Source organism: Trichomonas vaginalis, chromosome IV, assembly GCF_026262505.1.
Source record: "Trichomonas vaginalis G3 chromosome IV, whole genome shotgun sequence".
NCBI classification, from domain to species: domain Eukaryota; phylum Parabasalia; order Trichomonadida; family Trichomonadidae; genus Trichomonas; species Trichomonas vaginalis.
The window spans coordinates 27,286,294-27,308,821 of NC_067206.1; the positions used below are offsets into that span (position 1 = coordinate 27,286,294).

Below are 22,528 nucleotides of genomic sequence, written 5' to 3' on the forward strand. Positions count from 1 at the left end.
GATACTGTTGAAGAAGTTTTTGGATAGATATTACAAATTGCTAACTTGAAATTTTTTTGACTGACGGCGCAAAGCGCCAAGACCGAAGGTCCTGACTGCTTTAATTTACTAAAACATATTTCAAACAAAGCTTATAGTCAGTAGATATTTTGTATACTCGTTCGAATATTTATACTTAAACTCAACTCCTGTAGTTCCTGGTGTTTCAATGATGCGGATGTTACCTATTTTCATGAATAGTGGAGTTTGACCACAGCATTCGATTTCAGGGTCGAGATAGTCAATGACACATTGTTTCCCTGTTATTCGTGATATAACATTTTCAAGGTCCTCCTTTGTTAGAATTATTTGGTTCTTGCTTATAAGATTTGTCAAAAGCTTCTTATCGTCTTTGAGTAAGATAGTTTGGTATAACTGAAGAAGGTAATGGTCTACGTTATCTGAAGGATTTGTTTGAACATTTGTGTAAGGATTGTCGTTGGCTTCTCTTGAAAGAATTTGGTCCAGTGGTGGATACTCTAACTTAAACTGATGTAGCGTTAGCGTTTGAAGCTGTTTAAATTCACCGACTTAAGTTCTGGTTCTTTTTCTTTCAAACACTCTGAACTATAGTTCTTTATGACAATATTGTTTGTCGTTCGTGAGTCAACATTTGATGTTGGTTCAATTGGAACATTAACGGCACCAGCTAAGATGGATTTGCTTCTCATTTCATATAGAATAAAAACCTTTTATATGTATGAAATGAACAATATACTCGACAAGGGTTTGAATGTAAAGCTAACGAATGAAAATATTGTTGAATTCACTGAGACAGGTGCTGTGTATAAAGATGTAGAACTACTGAACAAAAGAGCTAAGGGAAGAAGCAGGAACATGAACAAAGGGTGGAAGCCTATAAAAATTTATGTCAATGATGGCTCAGGAGGTTCAAACATAAAGTATGCAGAAAGTTATAGAGTTTATGCTCTCAAAGGTGAAAAGCCTTCATTTAAGAACAGCTATTCTAACGCATATCCTCAAAAGCTAACGGATGGAGAAGTGGATGATATGAATGACAGCAAAAATATTAACAGAAATGGCGACAGAGATGCATGGAATTTGTTTACCATCAGTCAATTGAAGGTTAAACTTTAAAACAATGTTGGTCGTTCCCATGGAATATTTTGACTTTAATGGTATTAGTCATGATATGAATCTCAGGTATGAACGAGGAGAGAAGAGAGACTTATATGCTTCCCAAATTTCTTCAAAAGGTAATGTTATACCTGACTGTTTCCAAATGAGTTCAATATCATAACGTGAGAAACCTTGAAAGATAACGAAGTCAGTTATGAGACGTTTTATGTTTAAAGCTAAAAACTCCATGTTTGCATAAGTATTGCTACAGTTAATGGTAATGTCTGACTTTAGTAATGATGTTAGCTAATGGTGAGTCTGGTTTTGACACTAAACCTTTTCCGGCGAAGTCGTCACAAACGAGCAGAGTGTTTGAAGGATACTTTTTGAAGGGGTATTTTGAAAGTTTTGATAGAATGTAGTTTGTAAGTCGTTTCATATCGTAAACTCCTGAGTATTGACGTAAGTGGTGTTTGTCAATAATTCTTTCCATCTCCTCAGAAGTCTTTTGCATTCCTGACTGTATGAACTCTACGATGGCATAATATTTCCTCTTACGTCGAATGTAACGTTGAAGAAATTCAATGAGTTCACTGTCTGGAACTTTAACGACAGAGGCTTGAACTTTTGACATAAATGTTTTTCGCTGTTGAATCCATAGAGTCTGAAGTTGCTGATATAATGATTTGGTCATAGTAAGAGTCGTTTCCTAAACGCTCTGTTATGAGTATATGACGAATGAGGTTAAATGTCTTACCTGAACCCATCTTTCCACAATAGAAATAAACACCATTTGAACAGAACTCATAGTCCTTACTGAAAGGAAGAATGAGAGAAGTTAAGTTTTCACTGCTTTTCATTCATGTCTTCATCTACGTCATGTATTAAATGCTTCATTTTATCTCCATTAAAAATGCAAGTCAGAAATATTCAGAACATAGCACCGAGTCTAACTGACAAGAGTATAAAGATATACTATGAACATGTTATGATGAAACCAACCAAAATTCAAGAAAGTCAGTATACTTATGAATATCCAAGACACTGGGTAGAGTATGTAGGAGGTGAGAAAGCTATTGAAATCAGACAGGTTCGAAGTATTCCAGCAGGAAGAACAATATTATTGAAGAACTTTAATGTTTTGAGATATAATGATGAAACAAAGAAGCAAGATAGTTTCCCTGTTGCTGTGTATGTGAACTTAGATACAGGAGATGACATGAAAGTTTTAATACAAAGCTTCAAACGGTAGTGAGAGAACAACTGACTGCGGAAGGGCATCCATTACCTTCAGAAGTTACCATAGCATATAATTTTGAAACAAACTCAATAGATTTTAAAGTCATCTCTGCAAAGAAGTCAGGTTTTACATTTAATGAAGCAGATGTATATTCGAATGAAAACTTCAAAGCTATTGCATGGTTAGATAATGACGATTGCTTTAAGAAAATATTTAAATACAGTGACTCAACGATGTCAATAGATGACCTTCGTGGAATGTTACCATCGACGTTTACAGTAGAAGGTTCAGCAGGATTGCTTACAAGATTGTCAATTGGTGGTATTTGGTCTCGTGAGAACATTGTTATAAAATCCAGTATAAGTGAATTTGCTGAAGAATCTATATTATGTCTTTCAAACTATATGTATTCGCCACCGAAGCATTATAGTATAACAAACTTTGTCAGTAAGTTTAACATAAGACTTGTCGAACCTTCTTCAATGAAAGATGTTGTGCTACCTAAAGATGGAAAGGATGGACTCATTATTGAGATGATTTTAATTGCATATTAAATGAGCTTGTTCTTGAAGGTCATTCATGATGAAATAACTGTTGTAGAAGATGTTAGCAATTGTTCAGACATTTTGAAGCGTATAGATGATATAAGAAAGAAGTTAGATAGACCGCAAAGCGGTGAGGGCGAAGCCCGTGAGAACTCTTATGTTTCATTGACTTTCTCCAGTAACGAGAACTTTTATGAGATAATATTGAAGAGAGATGATTTTAATATGGGGTAAATGGTAGCTTGGGCAGCTTTAGGCGCAATGGGAACAAAAGCATTAGCATTTGGAGCAAAAGCACTTGGAGCTTATGACGCAGTAAATAAAATGAGTGGAGGAAGGGTTTCGAAGACATTAGATGCAAATAAAGGAAAGATTGGAGGCTGAGTTGCAAAGAAGTTAAGATTAAATAAAATAGGGCTCATAAATAAAGCATCCAATTTAGTTGCGACTGAGTCAGAAAATGCTTTAGGAAAGGACGATGAGTTTGCAAAACACGCAAAAACTTTAATGACCAGATGAAAGGTGAAACAATGCATTTAAATAGAGTCGATGGAACTAAAGAAAATGTTTCTTCTCCACCAGGTTTATCCATACGACCTATGGAATGTATGGAAACCCTTATGAACGACCATTTGACCCATTGACTGGTGGAAGTAATTGGTATCATTATGGACGAAGAAGAAAGACAGTCAAGTTGGAGACAGACGTGAAGAAAGCAACTAAAAAGAAACCAAGGAAGAGAGTTATAAAGCAATGAATTCAACAGGGTGAAAAACCGGGTGAAAAAAGAGGTGAGATTTCACCACTTCACCTAAATTTATTTTTGTGCTATGTTTTCATACGTGTGAGGGTGGTGATATCATTAATTTTTAAGTTTATTTTTATATAAATGTGGAACAAAAATAAAGCATATCTACTCAACAGGAATGAGACCCTTACTGACTATGTATTCGTTTAATGCTTGATGAAAACAATGGTACATATTATCGTATGGGTAGTGTTTACTAATAGATGAATAGTATATAAATTCTATTAAAATGGATTTGATCCAAAAAAATATATAAAATTTGATCATAAATAAAATCGTTTTAAATTACTTCTTCATTTAAATTATAACAATTATTTTTGGTTTTATATTTTTTGGATCAAATCCATTTTAATAGAATTTATATACTATTCATCTATTAGTAAACACTACCGTATATTATTTTTTAAGCTATCTTATTTTTTGAAATTTTATTCAACTCTTTGGTCGCAAGAAGAATTGCATGATAAATAAAAACATTTATCAAAGTCAATTTTATTTTTCATATTCAAATGGACTGAGTGTTAAAATTTAACATTTTTTGCTAATTGTCGTCAAAAATTAGGCGTAAAGCAAAAATTGATATTTCATAAAAAAAAAAAAAAAAAAAAAAAAAGGTAGTGGGGCCTCCAGGCACTTCGTGCCCTCTAGCCCTGAAGATGTTTAGTATAACTTTGTCCGGACAAGTAAGGGTCTATCGTCGCTACAGGAAAAGTTACAGGCGTTCCAAGGAAGTATACTTTGAGAAGCCTTTTCTCCCTTATAGAATGAGATAGGACGGTTATTTTACAAAACTGACAACACTTTGACCGAGTAGTTTTTTGAGCTGAACAAAAAGTGTCATATAAACATCTGTCAAAAACCGTTTTTTAACTTCACTTAAAATGCCACGAAGCTACGCTAAGAATATACGTAAGAGGAAGAGAGCATTGAAACATCCAATAGTAAAACTGACACCACAACAACAGTTGCAACAACAAATGCTTGAATGACCCCACTATGTTGCAACAAATGTCAAGCAAACCCTATGCTCTTAAACCGAGTTATTGGTGCACAGAGTGGAGGTTTAAGAGCGGCACTTTTAGCAAAATGGCAGGCTATGGTGGAGCTGCAGACGGAACAGCCTATAACCTCAAAGTCAAATGAATTTGGAGTTCACTCAAAAATCAAATAACAGATGTCAAAAGTCAAACATAGACATACAGAAACAAATAAGTGAAAACGAAAAGAACTAGAATATGACAGACACACAAAGAAACTCAACGAGTTAAACGTAGAGAAAAAGAAGAAAGAAGAACAACTGAAAGAACTAAGTACAGAGGAATATGCGAAAAAAGTGTCAGAAAAGCACAGAAGTAGCAAAAATGGAACAAGATGTTGTAAATTTGAAAAACCATACTACTCAATAATAAAGTACTGAAAGATGAAGAGATAAAACAAAAGCCCTGAAGACATATATGGATACGATGAGTATAAAAAAGAAGTTGAAGCAAATGTAAAGGCAGAAAAAACTTTTACAGGTGCAAAAACAAACCGTACAGTATGAAAACTTAGCACAAGAAAGTAAAAATAACGACGCAGCCATGCAAAAGGCAATGAAAGCGCAGAATATATAAAAGCTAACAATGACTGGTTAGATCTGCCAAGCCAACGCTAAAGCAGCCCAGCTTATAGGGTCAATAAGGACAAAAATACAAGCGGATGAGACAGTTTCAAATGAAGCTTTAACAAATGCTGACTTAAGAACGCCTTCGAAGCTCTTCATAGTAAGGTGAAACAAGTGAACGACTTCTCATCTGGAAAGAAACTGAAGTCTGAAGGTTTCGACAAAGAGTTAAAAGAAGTAGCACAAAATCTGACGAAAATAACAGATGCAACAACGAGACAGGCAGTCAAAGTGCCTATGACGCCGTTAGAGCAACTGTTTGTGAAAGTCAAGAAAAAGAGTTACAACAGACAAAACAGACCTAGTAAATGCTTTCTTAAAAACGAAAAGTCAGTAGGACATTATGCTGCAGATGGAACATATGTGCCAGCTGGTGAACTTATATACCAGCTGGTGGAACTTATATACTAGCTAGTGGAACCTATATACCACCAAACCCTCCAAGAGAAGCACCTGCACAGGACTACCTAAAAACATTTACATCGTCACATGGACACAGACACAGGCATGCACCACAACAACAACCAAAACCAACAGTTCAAATCCAGCACAACAACAACCAAAACCAACAGTTCAAATCCAACACAACAACGCAGCACAACAACCACCACAACCAGCACAGAACCAACAGTTCAAAACCCTGCACAACAACAACCACAAACAGAGCAAGGACATAAAAGAAGTAGAGAACAAGGAAACCAAGATTTCTTAAAAAATGCTTAAAGAAGACTATGGTTACCCAGCTACTCTTGACTTTAGTGGACAGATATAAAGAAGCTATTAGAAAGTTCAAGGAAGGAAATACTGACCCGAACCTATTTAGCTTTATGGCTCAGCACCAAATGGGATATAATTTCAAACCTGGAAAATACAAGCTCGCTAAGGATATGATTTAATAGCATATCATCCAAATGACATGACTGAATTTACTCCGAGATATTTGGTGTCAGAGCTAAATGACAATTCAACTCTTCTTCATGAAACGCGTAAAAAATAGAGACGGAACGAAAGAAGAAAGGTTATGAATCCGGATGACTTAGATAGGGAACTTGTTAAAAACGGTCTCGGAATATATGAAATGCCAGCAGATGAGGTACAAGAAACTCCACAGGAAGAAGTTCAGATACAACCAGACATGGAAGAAATAGTTCAGCAACAACAGCTAGAAGAGCCTGAAGGAAACGAACAAGTCCCTCCTTTGGAAACTAACTTCACAGAACTAGATGAAGATTTGGAACAGCCGAAAAATCTTGACCCTCAACAAGAGTATGAGGTGAATATGGAATCTTTCCAAGAGTCTAAGAAAAATTCGGCTGACATGGTAGAAGAATATCGAAAAATGTTTGCCGACATACAAAAGACTCCAACATCAGATGAAAATATTCAGCATAGAATGGAAGAACTGAAAGAAAATGTACACAAATACAACAACCCTTTTTACTTACGAGCATATAACGTTCAATCTTTGGATGAACTCGGTGAAAATAAAAGGTTAAATTTCAACAAACATATAGAAATGAAACATTGTTTAAAGTTCATTCAGAACCTACCAATATGGAAACAAACCTACTTTTGTTTCTGCAGACTATGGAACTACAATGAGATGGGGTCATAAAGCTAACCCGGATAGGTGGTTCATAAACTTACAACCACAATTCCAAGAAGTTGTAGACGCAATGGAAGTCAATGGTGAACCAGATTAGCTGGTATTTTCAGCGCGGCTTTAATGCCATTGAAAGATATGAAAGATGCAGATATTTTGACCAGTATGAAATGAACATGGCTGAAGGAAATATAACACCTGACGTTCTAGAACATTTATCTCAAAGAACTACACAGAACCATAGAGATGGTATATTTGGTGAAGAGTTTAGAAAGAAAGTTAGGGGAGAGAAGGAAGAGAACCTATTGTACATGACCTTGCAAACGAAAGTTTACAAAATGTCATAAAAACTTACTTTGCAGACAATGAACGAGAAGGGATGAATATTTAAGAAAACTCAAATGGACAGTACCAAATGAAATGTTAGTATTGAAAAACATGTTCCTTGACAAAATAAAACCAACTACAGAAATAAATGACGCAAGACTGAAACGTTGGGTAAAAGCTTTCCCATTCACAAAAGATATTGTTGTAACATGGAAAGAAAACCAGAATGGCTACAAAAACATATATTTGGAAACGAGCTTATTCCATATGGACAAGCTCTGTTTTGAAGAGCTTGAACCGGAAAACTCAGGAAAGAGTCATGCAAACAATACGCGAAGACTCAAATACAAACTATGACAAAATCTTTCTAGGATATAGGTTACCTGAGATGGGCGACCAGAGCCCAAAGGCAAAAAGGACATGGGAAATTTACAACATACTAGGTGAACATGAGGCAAAGATGCAACAACTTGAAGCAGAGGGCAAGTTACCAAAAGCGACACCAAAGAAGAGAGAAGAGTAGAACAAAGTGAAAGTAGTGAAGAATGCAACTAGTGAAAGTAGTGGCAATGAAGGAAAAAGAAGAGTTAAAAACTCAGTCAGGAAGAAAGTAAAGCTTGGTCCACGTGGGTTCTATTATGACACATAAATCCAACTATTCTATATTTTTACCCATATGAAATGTACGCCGCTCAGAATATAACGCCAACAGTTTTGGATGCCATGAATGGAAATGTTTCCGAATGGTATAACGAATGCGACAATGCCATTAGAAGGTCAGAAATAGTTCCTGGAACTTACGAATATACAACTGCTGTTTCTTATGGAAACGTAGGTGAGTTTGGAGAAGGTTCTTCAACAACAGTAGATATTGCTTGCGACAGGTTTCATATTATTTCTATTGACAACTCATTCTTATACGTGGAACAAGACATTGAAATAAAACCTTCTGCCAAGTTGTCTGACAAGAAAGGTTGCAATGGAATTTTCTATGTCGGATACCAATATGCTCCAGAAGTTTTCATGGGATATAAGATATATTCTAACTCTGACTTAGTTCAAACAGTAACATGGGCAAACTATGAATGGTTCGCTTTGAGAAACTCAGTACAACCACAAGCTAGAGAACAAACAGACCAGTATGCAACTATTGAGAAAATAAGAAGACTTGACCCTAACGTTCCAGGAGTTTATGTTAACCTTTCTGGTTCAGATGGAAATGCAGTAACCAAAGTAAAACTGAAACTTAGAGTTCCTTTGTCATCTTTCCTCATCTTCAGGTTTTTAAGATACTTGCCAAACTGGGCAGGAAAAATTTCTATCGAACTTACTCCAAGCAAAAATAACTTAGTCATTGCACCAACACAAGACCCATTCACTATTACAGACGTAAAGGGAACAAATCAAACGTCATTCGCCGAATTTTGCAAAGACAAAGTTGACTTAGACTTTGGTTTCTCAAACCTCAACACTGAAGTAAACTATTATTTCAATGCTGCTGGAACTGCTTGGGACCCAGTTAAGTTCACATGCGAAAAATTTGAATGCAAGAGAATAGAAAGCAGACTTGCAGTCTATATGTTGGACCCAGATATTTCAAATGCTTTAGCTGCCAAATATATTGCAGTTCCACTTATGTTCCCTATACACCAAATATCTGTCAAAGACTTTGCAGGTGAAGTTGGAAACCAAAGTGCTGACCCAGGTGCAAGAACAGATATTGCTTTAACAACTGCAATGAAACATGCAGATACTATGTTTGTACTGTTCAGACGAACTATAAATGACTATTCTTGTTTCTACAACCCTGGTATTAAATATCATATAAACATAGATGGCAAATATTATCCAAGAGAAGAATATTCTACAGTTGAGGATATGAGGTCATACAACTTGACATTAGATGCTATGAACTTTAACAACAACTTCACAACAACCATTAACCCTGAAATGCAAAGTTCTATTATGCCATATGTGAAAGTATGGACTCATACAGGAGTCAAAAAACTCAATATACAAATGGAGACCGTTCAAACTTTTGGCTTGGCATTCCATTTGCTGACTCAGAAGACTTTATGGGTGGTATTTCAACTGTTGGTACTTCAAATACAATATACTGGTGACAGAGACGGTCCATATGAACTGAGAGCAAAGAAGTTTACAAAACCAATAGCACTTTTCACGGAAGATGCTCTTTTGAAGATTCGTTCGATGAAACCTGCTGGGCTCCTCAGATTGGCATAACGACAGCTTCCATCGAGCAGATTTTGGCAGCAGGTCAGTAAGTTGTTCTTGAACTGACTTCTCTCCGTCAAATATTGACACGCCAGTTTGACATAAATTGTATTATAAACTTACCTTTAGAAATATCTGTAAGTTGTTGTTATATTTTTGTCTGCTTCAAGAACTTTCACCATTTCAGTTATACCAACTTTCTTTGCTTTATGAAAATATTTTGGTTCAGCAAAGACTGCTATTCTATAACATTTTCCATTGTTTGTATAAAGAACTATTCTGTCAATGTATTTGTATTGTTTGTGTGTGTAAACTTTGTTCTGCTTCAATTCGAAGAGATACCGAATACGTCCAATTTTTATTCGAAGTAAAATGTCATTTCCGAAAAATAGAAGCGTAAGTGTTTCAAAAGGTTTAATGGGTGGCAGATGTGAAGTTAAATTCACCAACTCAAACAAACAGTCAAAGTGTTATTGTCAATGTCAAAGAAAGAGATGTTGAAGTGGGGAAACCATACGAAGACGAAGATGGTATAACAATAGTTCCTGTAAAAGAACCAACATACCCTGAAGTTAGCAGAGACTTAAGTTCTGTTGCAGATATTCGAAACGACTACCAACAACTGAAAGACAAACTTCAAACTCAGGAGAAGATTTGTCAAGCTTTAGGTATAATGTTAAACTTGGTCGAACACAACCCTGTAAAAGTGAACTCATATGTCATTGCACCTCATGAAGTTTTTGAAAGAACTATTGAAACTTTTGACAGAGCAGACGATATAACATCAAAGAAATAGAACCCGCAGTTAGTTGCTGTGGTGTTTCATATAATGTCATTGACAAGATATACGTTATGAAAGGAGGTGAAACGTTGAACTTAAAATATAGTTTCCCAGACGTATATAAAATATTTGACGACCACAACATTTCATTAAAATTTATTTGCTAAGTAAAATGGCAGAGAAGACACAATGGTTTATACTATTACGACTAAAAACCCTGAGTCATAAATTCTATAACAACAAACTTACAAATGTCCTCAAGGACGATATTGTAAACTAACCTTAAACACAATGACGACTAAAGCTTGTTTTGCTCTTTTGACACCAGAAGATTTTATTGTTGTGAATGGTAAAAAATACTCCTTTGAAGATACTTACTCAGATATACACCAACAGGTTTTGTTGACTTATTTAATACTTTAAGTACGGGTGTAACATGTGCTGCAACTAGAGCAGGTTTCATTATGTTTGGATGTCCGACTGAGTTTACTATAAACAATATGAGCTATAATACAAAACTTATATCTGGTTTTACTACCAACAGTTTCCTATAACAGGAAAAGGTGTCATACAAGGAATGTCTGTTCCATTGACTTTAAGTACACCTATTTTATATATTGTTTCAAACTTAGGTTCAAAGTGTTATTCGAATGTCGACAGAAACTACTATGACCAAAAGATACTTATGCGTATAAATAACACTTCTCTGCTGGTTTGCCTATGTTCATTCGAATGCAGAGTTTTCAGCTTTAGTAAACTCAAACACTTTAGCAAACATAAACTTAACCTTAGTTGACGCAAACTTTGTTCCTGTAAAACTTTTATGTCCTATGTATTTGTCAATGACGGCAGAAAGTTTCGAATTGGAAGATGCAACTGGTGAAAGTATTGTATTACAAGAACAACTTCAACAACAAATAGCTCAAGAACAACAAATAGCTCAAGAATAAAAAAAATATTTTTTTTTTTTATAAAATGTACAGAATAGATGTTTCAGATTTTTATGACTTCCAAACATTCAGAAATATGTGTCCATTTCGAGACTATAACAAAGCAGTCGAGAATTTGAAACGTTTAGTCATTTATGTCGACTCTGCCCCAGAATGTTATGTTATGAAAGAATGGGATGTAGTCTTTAACAAACCTAAAGCGACAATAGTTTCAGAACAAGAATGTAAACAGAAACTTAAGAAAATAAAAGTCGTACAAGTTGGCATGAAGATGTTAGATGCTTGGGATATCTTATTGTCAAATTGAAGATTTTTCAGTTCGAGGTATAAAGTTCTATACACCTTCTCCAAACTTCTATTCTATCTTCACTGGATATAAATACGAACAAGTAGAATGGAAAGAAAATGTTATAGAAGCTTGGTTAGACCATGTCAAAGAAATTATATGCAATGGAAACGAAAAGGTTTATGAGTATATCTTATGTTGGTTTGCAAACATCTTACAACATCCAAGTGCTAAAAATGAAACTGCTCTCATTATAATTGGAAAACAAGGAACAGGTAAGAACACTTTCTTTACAGATATCTTATGCAAACTGTTAGAAGGTTATTCGAACCCTAATATGACAAACTTAGAAAACATCTGCGGTAAATTTAACTCTTCAATAGAGAATATGAAACTTATAGTATGTAACGAACTTCAAAGTATAGATACAACAAAAGTTTTGAACTCAGATGCTTTGAAGAGTCTTATAACAGACAAAGTTGGAGTTGTTGAAAGAAAATATAAAGACCAAAGAGTTTGTGAAAATGTTGCAAACTTCATTATGGTTTCAAACAATGCTGTTCCGATGAAGTTAGAAAGTTCTGACAGAAGATATGTAGTTGTCAGAACGTCAGAAGCTCATATGCAAGATACAGAATATTTTGACGACTTAGCAGAAACTTTGACATCTGACTTTTACAACCACTTGTTCTCATATTTCATGACATTAGATATTTCAAAGTTCAATCCAAGACAAATTCCACATACCGAAGAGAGACAAACATTGTTAGAAGCAAACAAGAGTGTATATGAACTGTTCATAGATGAAACTGACTTTGAGTGTTTAGATGAAAGGTCATTGTACGATTCGTATAAACAATATTGTCAAGAGTATGGTTATATGACAGCGTCTAAACGAACATTCTTGGCAAATGTCAAAAGTCTTTTAGACGTACAGAATGGTGTATATACAAAGAAAAATTTTTCTGAGTAAATTTTAAAAAAAAATATTTTTTTATCCGATAGAAAAGATGACGAAATTCATCTCAGTAAACAAGTACATGTCAGGACTTAAAGAAGAACTAGACCCATTCACATATTTGAATGTTTACTTCTACCATTTTGAAAAGTCTTCATTCAGCAAAGTTTGGAACATCGAACCAGTTAAGTTTGCTATTGTGACTAAAAATGGTGCGAAATTTGAAGACTTAGACATAGAAGGTTTGTTAGCAGTCAAAGAAAGTTTTGACAGAAGGTTCTCAAAACTCGAAGAAGGCAAAGCATACAAACTTGTTATACCTTATGAACCAAAGAAAGCAGACGACTATGAATATTATGAGTCTAAAGTTGTAGAAGTTCAAGGTAAATTGGGTAAAAAGATTTTAGAGTCTAAGCCAGTGTTTGCTCCTAAAGAGGAAGAGAACATTGACATTGACCCAGAAATGTTCTAAAAATAAAATTTTATTTTTACATGTCAAATTTCTTCTTCTCTGGTTCAGGTTCTTTCTTCTCTTCTTCTACTTTCTTTTCTTTCTTTTCTCTCTTCTTCTTTTCTGGTGGAGTTATGTCAAACTTCTCAGAACCATATTTTTGTAAAAGTTCTTTGTCCTTTAATAGCTCTTCTATTCTGTTTTCTATTTCATCTTCAAGAACAGTGCATGTGTCTTCTTTGCATTCTAAGAAGTTTTGTTGGACTTCATCTCTCCAAGAGGCGTCATCTCTGTCAACAAGTCTGTCATTGACAAATTTTAAGACTTCTCTGCTTAATGTTTTATGGTTCTTGTCATATTCCCAGAAACAGAACTTTAGAACAAATTCACCTTTCTTGTTTACACTATGTAAGATTTATGGTCGACAGATGTTTTGCTGTCGAAAAGCTTGTCTCGAATATAGATGGCGAAATCGCTAGACATTTTCTAAAAGATAAAAATTTTAATTTTTCTAAAAATATGTTAGAAAAAAAGTTTGCTGACATTGACAAAAAATTTGAGAATGTTTTAAAATAAGAACAAGAGGAAGTTGGAAAATGCTCAGATAAAACCCATACATGACAAGTTCTTATTTGCTCAGAATGGTATAACAGGTCTAATTGCACCACCTGGGTCGGGTAAGACTTTCACTTATCTTAAAATGGCTGCACAACAACAAGAACTAGATGAGAAGAACCCATTCTATGAGTTAGTTGTCATTTGTAGTATTCTTGGTCAATTTGACCAAACCGTCAATTCGTTCAAAGATATTATAAAAAGTCTAAGTTAGTATGTATAAAAGACTCTGAGTTTGTTAGATTGGATAAAGAAGTACCAAAGAAGAGTTTTGAAGTACAATGCTATAAATGAGTATATAAATTCGAAGTTTAAAGACCCAAATGAGGAAATGCAGAGAATATTAGAGAAGAAACACTTCAGAAACAAACAGAAAGAGATAGAATACATTTCGAAGAAATTGCAATCTTACGATTGGAAACGTACCCTCATAGATGTCTTCTTATCTTAGATGACTTTGCTTCTCATCCTTTGTTAAAGAACAGAGAACAAGACATGTGTCGAATTCTTAAGAAGCTCAGACACTTTAACATTTCAGTTGTCATTTGTGTACAGACAGCCAAGAGTTTAAGTAAGGATGTAAAGAGAATACTTACTGATATTATACTTTTCCCCGGATTGTCCGAAGACGATTTCATGAACTTATGAAAGAGTCCATGGCAGGTAAGTTTGACAGACATGAACTCTGGGAGAAGTACAAAGTCATACAAGACCCTCATACTTCTTTCAGAATTCACATCTACGCAAACAAAGTTCAAAATTGTAAAAGTCAAGCGTAAAAATGTAAGTGTTTTAGTCTTAGTCTGTTGTGGTGCTGCAGCTTTCGGTTCTTCTGGCTTTGGAATGGACTCGGTTGGTGGTACGTCGGACATTCGTTTGTGTCCTGTCGGAAGGAAAAACTTTTCCTGTTGGAAGGAAAAACTTTTCCTGTCGGAAGGAAGGACTTTTCCAGTTGTCGGGAAATTTTTTTCCAGTTGTCGGGAAATTTTTTTCCTGTCTGAAGGAAAAATTTTTTCTGTCGTTCGACCAAAAAGTTCTCAATTTTCGAAAATTTGAATGGTTTACGGACGGACAACAGGAAAATTTTTTCCAGTTGGAAGGAAGGACTTTTCCTGTTGGAAGGAAAATTTTTTCCTGTTGGAAGGAAGAACTTGGAATGTCGGAAGGAAGGACTCGGAATGTCGGATGGAAGGACTCGGAATGCCAGAAGGATTTGACAAGACAATTTACCTTATAGAGCTACCTGAGCCATCTGAAGTCAAGCTTGAAAAATAAATGGTTCATCTACTCTGCTTGTTTGAAGTTGTCAAAATACTCTGTTATTTTTTCCTTTAACAATGGCAAATCTTCTTTGAAGGTAAGTATTGTACAACCTTTAATATCATAGTGTGTTTGAGGTAACGTATCTTGAACTATTTGTTTCACATCTTCATTTGGTGTCATTGAAATCGGTAAGTTTTCGCGATAGAACCAATTTCTGTCAGATTTGTAAATCTTAGCAAGGTCGTAAAAGCTTTTGTTGTTTCTTCTGACTAAATGCAACATAACCATATCTCTGTCTTCTTCATTTTCCATCTCTTCAGTATAAATCATATACTTATAGTTCTTTTCCTTTCCTTTTGGTACCGAACGTGGTATTCTTTTCTGAAGGCTTTTGTCTTTTGCTTCAATGACTTCATCTTTTGCTTGAAGTTTCTTTTCCATCTCTTCACGTTCTTGTCTATGAATTTCATCTAACATCATGAAAATATACCAAGCATAACGAGGTGAAGCCCACATTGCAACAGCATTTACAAGAAGTCTATGTACATACCAACCTCTCAAACCATTTGGCAAATTTTTACGATTTTCATAGAGTTTTGGCGACCCCGGAAAAAGTCGGGGTCGCTGTGCTTCGCTCAAAAGTTCTTTTGTCTGTTGGTTTTTGAACCAATCGTCTGTATGTTTGGTATCTGGAGCAAAACATGCTGTCAAAATACTTTGCATTTGGTACATGTCGTCTTTGACCGAACGAATGAGACGTAACTGTTTGTTAAACTGAACCCACTCGTATTCTTCATTTATATCTTCATGAACGATAGCAGTTGTTGTGTTCTCTGATGTTGACATATCTGTCCTTACATACAAAATAAAAAAAATATTTTTTTAAAAATTAGCGTTATTTTCTGACTTTCACAAAAAGACCAAAAATAAACGCTTTACATGTATTTTCAGCAACTTCGTCAAATAATTTTATAGCTTTACCTATCTCATCTACTTCAAACGTTTCTTTACCTTTCGTGGGAGCACCATACATTTTCTCAAACTTTTCAAGTAGTTCTGTTTCTGCAGCTCTCATATCGTTAACAAACACAACCTTAACTCTATTGACTGTACTGTCATATCTTTGAGTTATATTATATGTTCTTCCTATCTTATATCTCTTTGTATTGAAGTCCTTCGGTTTCTGAACGATGTAAAGTAAGCCTTCACTGCAACGTTCAGTATCGAATGAACCATATGTTATGAAGTTATATCCAACAACTGGGTCAATCCATAACAAAACTATTGGTATAAGACTTTTGTCTATAAGATATGTCTGTAGTTCCATAGAATCTTACCGATATCATAAGCTCAGGATTTCTTGTCAAAATTTTCTGAGTAGAAGCAGTTCTAACCCAGTCGTGGGATGTTTTCTTTCCAGATAGTGTTAGAATGTCTGACAAAGAATATTTCTTGTATTTCTTTGAGTATCTTACGTTTAAATCACCAATTCGAACCACTTTGGTGTCATTGTCTATCTTTCTAACTGTTTCAAACTCAGTGTTTGTCATTTTCTGTTTCTTACATACAAAATAAAAAAAATATTTTATAAAAACTAACGTTATTTTTTCTATTTTGTATCTTAAGGAAATTCATGATTTTCATGTATAAAAGATATGATTTCAGGGATTTTTTTGACGAAGTGCAAAAGTTCTCTTCGTCAAAAAATAACAGTTATATAATGAAATTTGGTCATTTTTTCACTGTTTTCATGAGTTTTAGGCGACCAGGTTTTTTTCCCTACTCGCAATTTTTTACGATTTTCATGTATAAAAGATATGATTTCAGGGATTTTTTTGACGAAGTGTCAAAGTTCTCTTCGTAAAAAAATAACAGTTATATAATGAAATTTGGTCATTTTTTCACGATTTTAGGGTAGATGGTTTTTAGGTGTCACCAGGTCCCTCGGTCCCTCGGTCCCTCGGTCAACTAACATCTTTTTGAAAATAGTGACAACATGACATTTTGACAACAACACAGGAAATAAACTTCTTCGTAAATGTTTTGTCATGACTTCTTCGAAATGAGCGTAAATGTTTTGTCATGATTTCATCGAAATGAGTGTAAATGACCCAAAAATATATTTTAGGTGAAGAGGTGCGATCTCACCTCCTTTTTCACCTCTTTTTTCACCTCTTGAATTTTCATGATTTCTTCGTATATGTTTTGTCAAAACTTCTTCGTACATGTTTTGTCAAGACTTCTTCGTATATGTTTTGTCATGACTTCTTCATCGAAATGAGTGTAAATGTTTTGTCATGATTTCATCGTACATGTTTTGTCATGATTTCATCGTAATGAGCGTAAATCAGACAAAAATATATTTTAGGTGAAGTGGTGCGATCTCACCTGTTTTTTCACCTCTTTTCTCACCTCTTGAATTTTGTATAAAAGATATGATTTCAGGGATTTTTTTGACGAAGTGTCAAAGTTCACTTGGTAAAAAAATAACAGTTATATAATGAAATTTGGTCATTTTACTCGGCAAAAATATATTTTAGGTGAAGAGGTGCGATCTCACCTCCTTTTTCACCTGTTTTTTCACCTCTTTTTTCACAAGCGTTTTACATGAATTGTACGATGTATATTTGAAATTCTAAACAATTTTGTGGCTTCTATTTCTTCTGTCAGTATGTCAAAAGTTTTCACAATATTGAATGTATCTTTATATTTCTTCTTGACATCTGAAAGAAGGAAATCGTCAGCTGTTGGATAGTTTTTGTTTAGAAATGTCAACATGTCCATTTTATCTTCTGCTGGCTTTTCTGCTTCTTTCTTTAAGTCAGCATAGTCGTTTCGCATACGTTCTATCTCTTTGACGGAGTAGTTATATTTCCTCATTGCTGCTTTACATTTAGAACATTGTGGGTTCATTTTTGCGTTATATTCTGAAACCTTACCTGCTAAAACAACTAAGGCGTCAATGGTTTTCTTTAACTCAAAAGCTGCTGGTTTTATTTGTTTGTTCCATATTTTACATCTTTTATCTTTATCTCTTATCTGCCATACACATTCAGCAACTAACGAAACAAAGTTGTCGTAGGTCTTAAATTCTTCAGATTTATATATGTCAGAGATGTTCTTATATACCATGTCGCAATCTTTGTCCATGACTTTGTGTTGCAAGAAATCCAAGAAACTCATAGTTTACCTTACGAATGAACTTCTTTATTTCTACTGAGTCGGTTGGTCTGACTTCTATTTCATCGAATTCAGGAATAGTGAGCTTTTGTTGTTGTATTTCAGGAAGTTTAGGTAGATGGTCAATAATATCCTGCATTCATAAAGATATTCTTCATTTGTTTCATCTTTTGCAGTGCAATCTAAATCTCCTTGGAGAAGTTCCTGCTTTATCTTCTGGATTTCTGTTTCGAAAGTATATGAAGAAGGAATGAAGCTTTTCATCTCTACTAACATAGATGTTGGGTTCATGACTAACGAGTTTGGTGCTGTTGTTGCTAACATGTTCTTACAATAAAAATAAAAAATATTTTTTTAAAAAAACTAACTTTATTTTTTATTTCGGGAAAATTCATGAAAATTCAACGGGTGAAAAAAAATGTTAGAAAACGTGTTAGATCTAACATGCTAACATAAAATATATTTTTTGGTGGTACGTCGGACATTGTTCTGAAACAGTACAAATATTGTTCTGAAACAGTACAAATATTGTTCTGAAACAGTACAAATATTGTTCTGAAACAGTACAAATATTGTTCTGAAACAGTACAAATATTGTTCTGAATCAGAACAAATATTGTTCTGAATCAGAAAATTTTTCTCACAAATTGAGAGCTTTTACGGGAAATTTGTTCTGAATCAGAACAAATATTGTTCTGAATCAGAACAAATATTGTTCTGAAACAGTACAAATATTGTTCTGAAACAGTACAAATATTGTTCTGAAACAGTACAAATATTGTTCTGAAACAGTACAAATATTGTTCTGAAACAGTACAAATATTGTTCTGAATCAGAACAAATATTGTTCTGAATCAGAAAATTTTTCTCACAAATTGAGAGCTTTTACGGGAAATTTGTTCTGAATCAGAACAAATATTGTTCTGAATCAGTACAAATATTGTTCTGAAACAGTACAAATATTGTTCTGAAACAGTACAAGACTAGTTCTGAAACAGAACAATGGACAACATCGAGCCATTAGATGAGGCAATTTACCTTATAGAGATAAATGAAGTTGTTAAGCAGTACTTGGGCAAGGACAAAGCCAACAAGTCCCTCGGCTTCTGGTTGTCTGGAAGAGGTGCGCTGAAAATCGAAATTGAAACCGGAATTCCAATTCAAATACCAGACGGGACAGCCTACGACGACATAAAGCAAGCAAAGAAAGAAGCTCTTCTCAAGTTCTTTGCCAAACGTCCTTGGATAAAAATACCAAACAGAGAGAGTCCAATTCCACGAATGAACCAAATTCTCCGAGGACTCTTACACTTCTCTGGTCAACCATTCTACATAACTACAGAAGGTGACATGGTGACCCCTTCAGTAAACATCTCATTTTAACTCACTTTTTTTCTATCTTAAGGAAATTCATGAAAATTCAAGAGGGTGAGAAAAGAGGTGAGAAAACAGGTGAGATCTCACCTCTTCACCTAAAATATATTTTTATTGAAAAATGACCAAATTTCATGAAAATTCAAGAGGGTAGAAATGAGGTTAGAAATGAGGTTAGATCTAACATGCTAACATAAAATATATTTTTGGTGAAAAATGACCAAATTTCATGAGTTTTCTACGATGTTAGAAAAGAGGTGAGAAAAGAGGTTAGATCTAACCATCTACCCTAAAATATATTTTTGCCGAATTCAATAAAAATAAATGGTTCATTTACTCACAATATTTTTGTACAAAACGACCCCAAACTTTTAACTTCTTTTCTGCAGCTTCAAATGCTATCTTAGCGAGTTCATATTCTCTAAATTCTCTCTTTAAATCTTCTTGTTCCCATTGGTCTAGTTCGTATGGAGAATCTTTATAACCATAACACATCTCATGTTCATGTTCTATTTGTTTTTCATGCATTTTTCTAACTTCTTGTTCGAACAAAGGTTTAGCATTCTCTACTGTATCTTCGAGTTCTTCTTCATCTAATTTCTCATGAACTTTCTTGTCTATGGAGTCCATAATTTTTCCAACTGCTATGCAATATTTTGGAGAAGCCCACATTGCTATATAGTTTATAAGTCTTGGGTCTGCATACGTTCCTCTAACCTGTTTGATTTCATCAGGAATTCCTGCATGAATTTTGTATAAAAAGCAACCGCCGGAATTCCGCGGGTTGGTATATTCTTCACAAAATGCCTTAAAATACTCTTCCCAGGACTTATTTTCCAACAACCTTCTAAAGTCTTTCCTAAACTGCTGACACATATTTGTTGCATTTATATAACCATCCTTGTCTCTACGTAAGACTTCAATACCGTTGTAAGTGCCTTTTGTGAATGTTTCGCCATTAGATTTGTTCGTGAACGTTTTTGCTTCGACTGTCATTTCAGTTCTTACAATAAAAATAAAAAATATTTTTGGGTGGTACGTCGGACATTCGTTTGTGGCTTAACCGTCGGACATTCGTTTGTGGCTTAACCGTCGGACATTGTCTTGAAACAGTATAAGACTAGTTCTGAGATCTCACCATCTAACCTAAAATATATTTTTGCCGAAAAAAATGAGTTTTGGTTGAAAAATACGGTGAACCAAAAGTGGCTCGACCTCAAAACAAGCATTTTGTGAAGAATATACCAACCCGCGGAATTCCGCGGGTTGCTTTTTATACAAAATTCAACGGGTGAAAGAATACGATGAAGAAGTCATGACAAAACATTTACGTACATGTTTGACAAAACATTTACGATGAAGTTTATTTCCTGGACTGTTGTCTAAATGTCATGTTGTCACACTTTTTCAGAGAAGTTAAAATGACCGAGGGACCGAGGGACCGAGGGACCTGGTGACACCTAAAAACCATCTACCCTAAAATATATTTTTCAATACTTTTTCAGCACTTTTCCGTAGTTGTATATGAAAGACAATTCGAGATAAAAGTCATAGTATAATGGTATAATATGCTGCACACCATTTGTTGTGAACCAAACTTGAAAGTCAGAGAAACTGTTACTAGGTGGTTCGTAGAATTTAGAAGCAAAGTCATAAACGTCCTTACCAATACATAGAAAACTATTGTTGCTTGAACTGAAACTTGCATGACACATAACATTTTGAGGGTCAAACACGTTTCTATAAACTGTCAAATCTGCTGGTGGAAGTATAAATTGAAATGGACCATCTGGTGGTAATGGTTCGTTCTGGTTTAGTAACCGAAGAAATTGTGCCCAAGAACGTTTGTCTACTCCCCAAAATAAAAACTCCGTATCTCTTGGAGGGTTAATTTCAATCTTTTGAAATGAAACGGTTGAGTTCATCTTGTCATATTCTAGTTTCAGATAGTATGTTCCATTTAGTAAAGAGGCGTATTTTTCTTGAAATTCCCAATAGTATTTGTTTATTTGAGTTTGAAAGTCATTTAGAGTTTTCTCAAGACTTTCGTCTGAACGAACTGTAAAGATTCTCATTTCATCAAATTTGTCTATAAGACCATCAGAACCTTTATACTGCCCATGAAAATATACTGCGAACATAAATGCGTTAGTTCTATTTGAAAACAAAACTCTTCTAAATCCTATTGCCTTTGCATCTGAAGGACTTTGAAGCCAACGAATTGGATAGTCAAACCTGTAAGCTCGGGATGAAATTTCTTCATCTGAAATAATCCTACCAGCATTTGTAAAGATATAGTCTAACGGTTTTGTATCTGCTACTTTTGTTCTTTGTTTTTCAACCTGAAGCATTTAATATATGTAAAAATATATGGTTTTAAAAAACCTTTTTACTTCATATTTCTCATCTAACAAACATGTTGTCTGACTGCTTGAGGGTTATGTTGGTATCGTTCGAACTTGACACTTGCAATTCCTTCAATTGCATTCAAAATGTCTGAGTCCGAGTCAGCCATTTGTTCTCTCTTTGTAGTCTTGAAAGCGTCAAGAAGTTTTGCAGCTGTTGTGACATTGCCATTTGCATAGTAAATGTGACCATCCAAATCTGTTATAGTTAATCTGAGATTGCGTCCTTTCTTATTTCCGTCTTGTATGGCAGCAAGTACACCCATGAAGCCTTCTTTGTTCTTTCCTTCGTCAAAGTTTACTGTAAAGGTTCGACCGGATGTAATTTGACTTCTAACTTCACGGTACTTCTCATATGCATATCTTGTTCTTTCCATGGGAGCATGTGTGTCTTCACCTTTTCCTTTTTTCCTTCTCAAAGGATGCAATTGTTCGTCATGTTTCCAGTAGAATCTGGCAAAGCCGTCGTGTCCTTCAACTTGAGGTTCACTAACATCGAAAGCATGTCCATAAGACGTTCTTCTTCTAACCTCTCTAGTCTGTTTGGATAATTTGCACGTGCTGTTTCCAAATCCATTTCGTAGCGAAGACCAGACAATTTGTCATAGACTTTTATGGTCTTCCCTTCCTATATTTAAAATTCTTCGAAACTCTCCAACCATAACTTTGCAACTCTGCTTTTATTCTAGCAGATTTTCTATCCATTCTATATGGGGGCATTTTTA

At 34.7% G+C, this 22,528-nt stretch overlaps 7 protein-coding genes and 7 pseudogenes across 14 annotated transcripts, besides 4 other annotated features; 7 read left to right on the forward strand and 7 right to left on the reverse strand.

Annotated features, from left to right (window-relative positions):
• Positions 1-3,901: part of a mobile genetic element that runs on past the window's edge.
• TVAGG3_0177550 (uncharacterized protein) lies at positions 736-1,137 on the forward strand (the record flags this gene model as incomplete). Its single annotated transcript, XM_051225513.1, has 1 exon — positions 736-1,137. The coding sequence occupies one exon, from the start codon at positions 736-738 to the stop codon at positions 1,135-1,137; it is 402 nt and encodes a 133-aa protein (XP_051110499.1).
• Positions 3,637-3,901: a terminal%2Cinverted (terminal inverted repeat of Maverick-2 transposon ID:TVAGG3_0177360).
• Positions 3,902-4,300: 399 nt separating this feature from the next.
• Positions 4,301-4,381: a terminal%2Cinverted (terminal inverted repeat of Maverick-3 transposon ID:TVAGG3_0177560).
• Positions 4,301-22,528: part of a mobile genetic element that runs on past the window's edge.
• TVAGG3_0177570 lies at positions 5,167-6,564 on the forward strand (annotated as a pseudogene). The gene has a single exon. A coding segment is annotated over exon 1 (1,398 nt).
• Positions 7,987-9,010, forward strand: TVAGG3_0177580 (protein of unknown function, DUF4106 family; the record flags this gene model as incomplete). The annotated part of the gene is made up of 1 exon (XM_051225514.1): positions 7,987-9,010. A coding segment is annotated over one exon (1,024 nt), but the record flags the coding sequence as incomplete, so codon positions are not given.
• TVAGG3_0177590 lies at positions 11,722-12,530 on the forward strand (annotated as a pseudogene). The gene has a single exon. A coding segment is annotated over exon 1 (809 nt).
• On the forward strand, positions 12,568-12,987 carry TVAGG3_0177600 (protein of unknown function, DUF4108 family; the record flags this gene model as incomplete). The annotated part of the gene is made up of 1 exon (XM_051225515.1): positions 12,568-12,987. One exon carries the CDS (start codon positions 12,568-12,570, stop codon positions 12,985-12,987), a length of 420 nt encoding a protein of 139 aa, XP_051110501.1.
• On the reverse strand, positions 13,004-13,449 carry TVAGG3_0177610 (annotated as a pseudogene). The gene has a single exon. A coding segment is annotated over exon 1 (446 nt).
• TVAGG3_0177620 lies at positions 13,913-14,360 on the forward strand (annotated as a pseudogene). The gene has a single exon. A coding segment is annotated over exon 1 (448 nt).
• TVAGG3_0177630 (KilA, N-terminal/APSES-type HTH, DNA-binding family) lies at positions 14,918-15,690 on the reverse strand (the record flags this gene model as incomplete). The annotated part of the gene is made up of 1 exon (XM_051225516.1): positions 14,918-15,690. A coding segment is annotated over one exon (773 nt), but the record flags the coding sequence as incomplete, so codon positions are not given.
• Positions 15,879-16,394, reverse strand: TVAGG3_0177640 (annotated as a pseudogene). The gene has a single exon. A coding segment is annotated over exon 1 (516 nt).
• TVAGG3_0177650 lies at positions 17,862-18,348 on the reverse strand (annotated as a pseudogene). The gene has a single exon. A coding segment is annotated over exon 1 (487 nt).
• Positions 19,027-19,407, forward strand: TVAGG3_0177660 (uncharacterized protein; the record flags this gene model as incomplete). The annotated part of the gene is made up of 1 exon (XM_051225517.1): positions 19,027-19,407. One exon carries the CDS (start codon positions 19,027-19,029, stop codon positions 19,405-19,407), a length of 381 nt encoding a protein of 126 aa, XP_051110503.1.
• Positions 19,732-20,394, reverse strand: TVAGG3_0177670 (uncharacterized protein; the record flags this gene model as incomplete). Its single annotated transcript, XM_051225518.1, has 1 exon — positions 19,732-20,394. One exon carries the CDS (start codon positions 20,392-20,394, stop codon positions 19,732-19,734), a length of 663 nt encoding a protein of 220 aa, XP_051110504.1.
• On the reverse strand, positions 20,889-21,749 carry TVAGG3_0177680 (uncharacterized protein; the record flags this gene model as incomplete). The annotated part of the gene is made up of 1 exon (XM_051225519.1): positions 20,889-21,749. The coding sequence occupies one exon, from the start codon at positions 21,747-21,749 to the stop codon at positions 20,889-20,891; it is 861 nt and encodes a 286-aa protein (XP_051110505.1).
• On the reverse strand, positions 21,806-22,508 carry TVAGG3_0177690 (annotated as a pseudogene). The gene has a single exon. A coding segment is annotated over exon 1 (703 nt).